The 9,276-nt window shown below is 40.8% G+C and overlaps 1 protein-coding gene across 3 annotated transcripts in view; it reads right to left on the minus strand.

Annotated features, from left to right (window-relative positions):
- ncanb (neurocan b) overlaps nucleotides 1-9,276 on the minus strand; it is a 140,781-nt gene that overhangs the window by 75,054 nt on the left and 56,451 nt on the right. For all 3 annotated transcript variants that reach the window (XM_046857421.1, XM_046857420.1, XM_046857419.1), the window contains exons 7-8: nucleotides 8,799-9,276; nucleotides 1,783-2,841 (exon numbers count right to left, since the gene is read on the minus strand). The exon at nucleotides 8,799-9,276 is cut by the window's right edge and continues 275 nt beyond it. In XM_046857421.1, the coding sequence (XP_046713377.1) occupies nucleotides 1,783-2,841; nucleotides 8,799-9,276 (1,537 nt within the window). The remainder of the gene's footprint in view (nucleotides 1-1,782; nucleotides 2,842-8,798) is intronic.

Consider the following 9,276-nt stretch of genomic DNA (forward strand, 5'->3'; position numbering starts at 1 on the left):
CCCGACCTTCAGAGCTTTAACCAGTGTTTTTTTTTGGTGAGTGTTTAAAAAAATACAAATACTGCACACTTTATGATTCAATAATTCATCTTTACTGTGTAAGTGATAATCCAGGTGTAGATGTGAGATGTTCCAGGATGTTAGTGTAGATGTGGAGATGATGAAGGTCCCGAGGTGAAGTGGAGAACATTATAATGGTGTAAGGTCTCACACCTAACTGTGGATCATACCTTATTCTATGGTCACTTCCCAACAATGAGGAGTTCAAGCTGTTATTGATGTTTGCAGAGTAAAACTGACTGAATGGATAAAAAAATAACACTTTTAATATTTTATATTCTCCTCATTACATCTACAATTCTGCTGCTCCAAATCACACACACAGATAAAGTAGTGCCAGAAGATCACATTGGTATGAGGGAGAAAGTGTGTGCTCTACTAATAAGGAAGCTGTTGGAGTAACTCGTGGTGCGGAACATTTTCACATTGTTCTAATTATTAAATCTAATCTAATTTATAAATTATTAAATTATTTATTAATGATTTCCCTCTTTAACTATTTAACCTTTAAGGCTTTTCGACCAGGAGAAATGTTCAGATTCTGGTGACATTCTTTAAAAATGTAAAAAAAAAATACAGATAAAAGCGTGCGTGCGCATGTGCGTGTGCGCGCGTGTGTGTGCGTGTGTGTGTGTGTGCGCGCGTGTGTGCGTGTTCCTTGTTACACATAATCTGTAGACACACCTCTAAATAGAGCTGATTTTGATCTACTCCACCTCCTGGTGCTCTTCAGCTCCTTGGTGGAACGTTTTGGGGTCCGCTCTCTCACGTGTGCATGATGGTGGATCTTTGTGTGAGATGGGCGTCTCTTTATGAATATTGATTGACCTTTGTGAACGTTCACGCAGCCTCTGTCACATCAGTGCGATCGATGGAACAGCACCGAGGTGTGAGATGAGACACGGCTCCTCTTTATCTCATCACACGATGATGCCTGTTTGCAGAACCATCAGAAAAGCTGGTATTTTTCAAAAATGCTTCTGTACGATGCCTAAAAGGCCTCTTGGGAAGAGAAGATAGCATAAACCTCTCCAGTAGAACATCATTGATTAAAAAAGCCGATGCACTTCCACCTGCCCTGCAGGAAAATAGAAGACAAGCCAGGCTCCGTTTTTAACTCAACGCATCCTGCTGCTTTTATTCAGTCCTTCACCTGTCAGGGTTTTTTTTAGTCATGGAATGTCAGCTCTTGTCTCTAAAGTCCAGGCTACAGTGAGATGATGATGAATAGAGGAAGAGGAGGATTCTCCTCAGCTGTTGGGCTGTAAATAATGTCATCACAGAAGATGAATTTCCAAGCGAGAAACATCAGTAGTGGACTTTTAACAAACAAACAAAAACAAAATAATGACAAGAAAAGAAAAAGTCTGGAGTCAATTACTGCACAAATCTACTGGCGTCTGTCAGCATCGATTTGTTCAGGCTTTAGATCTTTGCTTTAGCAAGCTGCCCTAATTCCACTACTCCTGACCTTCTAATGAGATTCCCAGAGCTGCTTCAATCCAGTGTCGTGCTCCTGCTTTCTTTACATTTATTGTTGACGCGTGAGACACAAGAGAGGAAAATACAACGTGGAACAGGTGATACATGACAAACGAGGCTTTCTCTCTGCAAGCTTTTAAGCACCTTCATATAAACCGTGTTGCTCAACAAGCAGATCATAACACAAGCTAGTGTGGAGAACATGACTGACAAAACAAAAACAACACAGAAGAAACTCACCGGATGAAGCTGAAGAGTCGTGTTCGTACTCAGCTGTAGCCGTGCTCGTGTTAAATCCCACCGTGATGTCCGTGGGAGGAGCTGTTTGGGTTTCTGGTTCAGTCTCGCTCTGATGAGATGTTTCCATCACACTTGGTGTGGTGAGTTGAACTGTGTTACTTGTAGTCTCAAGTCTTAAACTGGTCTCAGTAGTAAACGTATCTGTCTGTGGTTCCTCGGTTTCTTCCTGAACCACAGGCAACTGAGTCACTGATGTTGCAGGATCTGCAGGATCTGTAGTCGGATCTTCAGCAGTGGTGGCATCTGTCGTGTGAATCTCACTGTAAAATGTTGGCATTTGTTCAGTAGCACTTGATGCTGTTTGGTTAAGTTCTGAATTGGTGGCCACGTAAGGAGTCGGGATTTCAGATCCATTAGGTGCATGTGTGTTCAGATTCTTCTGGACCAAATGCACTTTAAATGGAAAGGTCTCAGATTTTTCTGTAGGACGATGAATGTACAGGATTTCCCCTCTGGCCTCCTCAGGACCTAAGGCATCTTTGGAGACACCTGTGCTTTGGGAGGGTTGTCCAGTTGGAAGATCTAGAAGCTCCCATTGCACAGTTGTTTGTAAGAGAACATTCTGTTCCTCAGTGGTTTCCAGAGTTCCCTGCTTCATGTGAGTGCTACTGATAAATAAATCATTTCCTCCACTCCCGTCAGTGTCGCTCAACTCTTCTGAAAGCCCTCTTTGTAAGGAGGACTGTGATGCTGACACTTTTGGCAGTGAGTAAATCTCATCGATATGATCCTTTCCTTCACCAGAGTAGTTCTCATGAGTGTCCCTGCTGAACGGAATTGTCATGATCTCCATCGCCTCTCGTTTGTTCTCCACAAGTCCGCTGGTCTGAGTTGTGAAGATCACGTTACTGTTTGGGGTGGAGTATCCTCTCAGAGACTCAAACTCCCATTTCTGCTCACTGCCCAGCACTGGCATGGAGCCAGAACTGCTCCTGGAACCCATGGGACTCGTTGCAGCTGTGGGATTCATCACCTCCATCCGTCCTGACGCAATTAGTCCTGCAGAAACGACACCATACTGCAATTAACATTGTTAAGGGGGAGGAGACTGCTTTAAATGCGTGTTTAATTAGTGAGACAAACGTGCTGCTCCACCAAAACTGCAGCTATTAACTTTAATGTATGCAGTCATGCACTCACTACATTCATTATCAATCCATCAGACCCCTTCAGATATCCAGACTTTTCCCTGAACACACTTTAGGATCTCATGGCTGCATTATAAATCCATAGGCATAATTCATAAGCCTGGGCTGCAGCACTGAACTGCCCCAGTTATTACCCCTGCAGTATATATTCCCTTACTGTAATCAAGAACTTTAACAAGTAATGGTAATAAATCAGTACCTTATCATTACAATATTTTTTCAGCAAGACACCACAAAGCAATCCTTCATTACAAAACATTAAATAAATGTGAAGGAACATGCAGGAAGGCCGTCGTTTTCCTTCTCAGAGTCGATAAAGCACCATTTAATGTGAGAAACCGGCGGCTAACAAACCATAAGTCATCCACTGCTGTGCGGTGCAATGATCTCTGCCATGTTCACTCTTTCAGCCGTGTTCAATCCTGATCTCAAACATTCTCAGGTAAATAAAACACCTGGTTCATATTATTTACTACTAATTAAGAGTGTATGGATAATTTGGTACACAGGTAACATGATCTTCCCCGGGGGGCTACATGCTGTGGGAACAGCACATTAAGAGATATTCTGTGATGGTGATGAAATATTTAATCAATAATAAATTATTCACTGCTCTGCACTTACAGTGTCATATAATTGTAGGCCAATTTACATAAGCAAGTAGCTGTATAATTAATGATCTGAATAATTAATTAAAAACTTCAATCGTACCATCGAAGCGAGATTTTACATCCATCTGACTTCTAAAGACGTCACATTTGCATGTAGCAGTGGGAAAATGGGAAGAAGGCATGAACGCATGCAGTAACACATTAATAATTACTCTCATTGTCTCAAACATATGTTCAAGTACGTGCTTATTACAGAAGCAGAGGCAAAAAAAGCCCATGTATACAGCAACCCATAAACAGAACATCAGGAATGTCTTCAATAACAAATGATCACATTTTATTGTCTTTCTTATTATAACAAGGACTTTATGTAGTGTTTTAATCAGTCTTGTGTTTTGTGTTTATTTGTACCTCAGTCCTCGTTTTAAACAGTGTATACAGAATAGAACACTTTTATTTATCACACACACACACACACACACACATTACAGCACAGTGAAATCCTTCATTCACATGTCACAGCTTGCCTGAAATCTGGGCTCATGATACGCTGGGTGAGGGCCTTGCTCAAGGGCCCAAGAGTGGCAGCATGGCAGTGGGGCTTAAACTATCACCTTATGTTCGGTAAACCAGAGCCCTAACCACTGGACCACCACTGCGATAGATAGATAGATAGATAGATAGATAGATAGATAGATAGATAGATAGATAGATAGATAGATAGATAGATAGATAGATAGATAGATAGACAGATAGATGAATTAAATATAATTAAGTAGGTTTATCTATCTGTACTTTACTTCCATTTTTAAGATATCTTTACTGTAACTTTCAGTAGTCACTTTTTTCCTCAAATACATTTAGTGAAACGTCACCAATCAGGATCGAGCGCACGCTCTGTTTTACACGTGTTCTAAACGCGCTCGGTGCATCTTCTGATCACCAACATACAGTTCAGCATCAGTTCAACATCAAGCAGAACATTTACAGAGGAATAAATGATGAAGAAACTCCAGACTGGAACTCACCACCACACACGTGACCTCGTTTACACGTTTTTATTAAAGTAGTTTAAAAGAAGGTTTTGGGTTCATGATGATTGTAATAGAAATCAATCAGTGTTTGAGTCATTAATATCATTCTATTAATAGATCAGTGTGCTGAGAGTCACATTCGAGTCTTTACACAGAAACTGAGGTGATTAAGTGAAGAATCTTGTGATAAAAATGATCACAGGAACATTAGAGTTATAATAAATCACTACTTTGGAAACATAAGTTCATTTGAAAACAAAAACTTTTACTTTTTACTAAAACCACCTGCTTTATGTACTTCATCCACCACTGAACTTCTCCACAGCTGAACATCACAATCAACAACAGTTCAAAAACTAAACATAAATATTTTATAAAATATATAGATAAGAATATTCCTCTCAGAACTTTGTATTGAGACGCACAGACAGACTTGATAACTTGGAGCTCAGTGAGTGATGTTTAAATTCACAACCTCTATCAAAATCAAACGCAAAGCAAGAAAGAAAAGAAAAGTCAGAGCAGTGAAGGGTGAAATCACCACCAGAGCCCAATTCACTTAAACACCCCGTGTCTGAGAGACAACAGAACTGAAGCAGCTCCGCCTATAAACATCACTACTGTGACTTCTTTACTTAGTGTACCTGTATGTGTGTGTTTATATACACACACACACACACACACACACACACACACACACACACACACGAATATAAAGACACACACACCATGCACACTGTAATTGGAAGAGAATCTCGAATAGTCTGACTGAAGCGAAGGCTCGGCTACGGTGCATTAATTACATCTGTGTGTAAATAATTCATGCTGGCTAAAGCTAAATTCTTACCCAGTATAAAATGTTAATGCTCCCCATATGACGATGGCTTGGGGGAGAAGGACGGCTGTACTGATGCTGCCTCGTGTGAGAAAACCGTTCCGATATATTGTACCAATCACAGCTTAATGCTGGAAGCTTTAATGTGCCGTTAGTTTTCATGACACATGATGATTTTCCACTTTGGAGGGATATAACGGAAAAAAGGAAAGCAGTAAATCTTAATAATGTGACCTCTTCAAACCCAACACTCCTCGTCTTCTCTTCTGTGGGAATAAAGTAGATCTGAGGAGTAACCTCTTCACTCAGTGTACAGTCTCCCTGGACCACAGCACTTTATGGATCTCACACAGACCTCATTTCTACCTTTATGACCTACTCCTTTACCCATGGTTTACATTTCTATAATATTAGATTAGTCTCATGTCTCAGGATTGGTTATTCTGAAGTTAAATGCTGCTGTCAGTGTGCAGGTTGTGTATCAGTACAGATTTACTGTCCTCTAATAACATACAGTCATTATTGTCAAAATAACTGCCAACTAAAGTGAGTGCACCCTCAGTGTTAACAGCTGTACATGGTGTAAACATGCAAAACCACATGTTCTATTCATCATGTCCAAGTCGAGTCCTCGTGCTGTGCATCAAGTGCTGCAGAATTGCTTTAGAGGTTGCAGAAGCAGAAGGTCCACTCGTCAGTGATCAGACCGTACGCCACACACTGCAACAAACCTGTCCAAGAGCAAGAATTACTGAAACCATGTCCTGTGGTCTGATGAGACGAAGATAAACTTGTTTGGCTCAGATGGTGTCCAGCATGTGTGGTGACGCCCTGGTGAGAAGAACCAAGAAAATTGTGTCTTACCTACAGTCAAGCATGGTGGTGGTATCATCATGGTCTCGAGCTGCATGAGTGCTGCTGGTTCTGGGATGCTGTGGTTCATTGAGAGAAACATGAATTCCAACATGTACTGTGAAATTCTGAAGCAGAACATGATGCTCTTCCCTTCAGAAACTGGACTGAACCACTGTTTTGCAACAGAATAACAAACCCAAACACACCACCATGATGAAAACTGCCTTGCTAAAGAAAGCTGAAGGTGAAGGTGATGGAGTGGTGATAGAGGTAAAGGTGATGGAGTAAATGTCTCCAAACCTGAACCCTATTGAGCACCTGTGGGGACCCTCAAACAGAAGGTGGAGAAGCACCATGTGTCTCACATCCAGCAGCTCCGTGATGTCATTATGGAGGAGTGGAAGAGGATCCCAGCAACAACCTATGCAGCTCTGGTGAATTCCACACCCAGGATTAAAGCAGTGCTGGATAACAATGTGCTCACACACAATATTCACACTTTGGACACAGTTCTGACACGTTCACTGAGGGTGGACTCATTTTTGTTGGCAGTTATTTAGACAATAATGACTGGATGTTGTTATTTTTAGAGGACAGTAAAACTGTACTGATACACAAACTGTACACTGATACCCTAAAATATATCCAACTTCATTTCTATAGTTTTGTCCCTTAAGAACATGAAATGAAATGGGAGAAGAAATCTTGAGGAATGTTCTCACTTTTATGAGATACTGTATAAACTATATTTTGCCATCTGGAATTCTTCCCCAAAATGTACTCTTGTGCAAAAACGCCTCAGGGTTGCACAGTGGCAAATTTATGGGGCTGAGATTTGAACTCATGACCTTCCAGTCATAAATCCAACATCTTATCCACTGAGCCGTCACTGATCCTGTGTGGCTCCTGTGTGGTTCTTTCCCAAACTGGTAGCATAAAGTTGTAAACATAATTATATTAGACCTCTCTAAATGCGTGAAATTTCCCTCCTTCTTGAACTAGGAGACCCAAAACAGTTCCAGCTTGATGATGCCCCTATGCACAAAGCCAGCTCCATGAAGATCTGCTTCACATGGTTGGAGTAGAAGATCTCCTGCTATCTATCCACAACCCTATTGAACTGACAGCACCCCAGACCTCCTCACCTTCTCACCTACATCCGTACCTGACTTTACTAACACCCTTTAATGAATCTTCTCAAAATGTCCACAAAATCGAGTGGAACATCTTTCCAGAAGAGTGGAGGTTCTTATAACAGCAAAAGGGGATTAATCCTGGAATGAGATGTTCAAAATGAAGCACATACCAATCTTATGGTCAGGTGTCCACAAACGTTTGTATCTGAGCTCTATGTCTTTTTGTGTATCAGCTCAGACACTCACCTCAAAGTTCTAAACCTTTCTTTATTCAACACTGTACAGAAATAATCAGGAATCAGGAACAGAAATCTTGAACTATGACCCACTTCAGCACCAAAAAACAGAACTGCATTTTTCTGTAAGGATTTACATGTGAATTCACATCAGTGACTGGAGCTGCGTTCTATAACTGTCCAAATCATCTTCTGCACAGAATCCATAGTACTGGTTCAGTTTTATATAAAACAGGGAGAACTTCCTCCTGCTGATTCACAGCTTTTATACTCCAAAAACTGCTTGTAATTTAAATGCTCTGATTTGCCATGTGCACTAAATATAACCAGAAGTTTAGGAACGTTGTGCATAAGTTAGAAAATAAGATACGCTGTGTGTGTCTGTGTGAGTGTATGTGTGTGTGTGTGTGTGTGTGTGTGTGTGTGTGTGTGTACTCTCTTGAGAGTATCATTTGCTTACTTTGCTCAATTCCATTTCTTATCTGCACCAGTTCACTACGCTGAACTAAATAAAACAGAGGATGTGGGAAGAGAAATATAAATGTGTAAAGCAGAAATGGCCTGCAGCAATACTGAATAAAGAAAAACATACTCTGGAAAAAATGTAATCGATGCATATTTTGTATAAATTGTATGAAAATTTAGATTTTTGATGCTGCTCCTTTTCAGACATTTCTGTAGTGTGTAACAGCTTATGGATGTGTTTGTTCTTTTTCTTTGGTGTTGTAGGAGATTTTTTTGTTTTGATGTTATATTGTGCTCTGCTCCAAATAATAAATAAATGAAATAACTGCACTATTGAATGTATCAGTATTAAAGTAATGGGAAGTGTGATGTGCTTTAAATGGTCTACTTGGAAGTGAAACGGTTTGTTTGGACATTCGGTTGGGAAAATTACGTTCAGGCAGAAAGTAAGAAAGGAATTCTCATAAGATTGGCATCAGTGATGCACTCGTTGTCTGTGAACTCGAGTTGTGGAGAATAAAAGTGAACAGGAGGAATGATCTGCTCGTGTATGCAGAAGAAAGTAAATTCTTAGCCAATAATAATAATATTTCCCCAACATACTCTGACCTTTCAGAAAATAAACTGTATTTTTACCTCTGGGTTCTGTTGCTTGTGAAACCGAAGGTTCTGTTTGGATCTCGCTGGGATTCTTCGACTCTTTGACTGGTACTGGCAGAACCACTTCTTTCTCCTGCTCTAGAAGACCTTCCTCTGAGTACACCGTGGAGGGTTCAGATGACAGCTCTATACTCTCAGGCTCCACAATAGCATTATCAATACTTCCTTTATTCCCTTTAAGCCCACCGTCTGGTCTCACCCTGACGTCCTGGACCTCCTCTGATGTCTCCTTTAATAGACTTGACACTGTTGAAGGAGCTCCAGTTGAAGCACTGCCTTTCCGGTATTTCCATGGCCTCATGAAGGAGTCAACAAAGTTGAAGAGCATGCTATTGCTGGTTGGAACCTGTGTAGATGTGGATGGTGTGGTCAATGAGGGTTCCATGGACAATCTGTGGTCCTCAGATGCTTCCCTTTCATCGGGATCCTCTTTTGCTGAACCCCCATATAGCTC

This window comes from Silurus meridionalis, chromosome 9, assembly GCF_014805685.1.
Source record: "Silurus meridionalis isolate SWU-2019-XX chromosome 9, ASM1480568v1, whole genome shotgun sequence".
Classification (NCBI taxonomy): Eukaryota; Metazoa; Chordata; class Actinopteri; order Siluriformes; family Siluridae; genus Silurus; species Silurus meridionalis.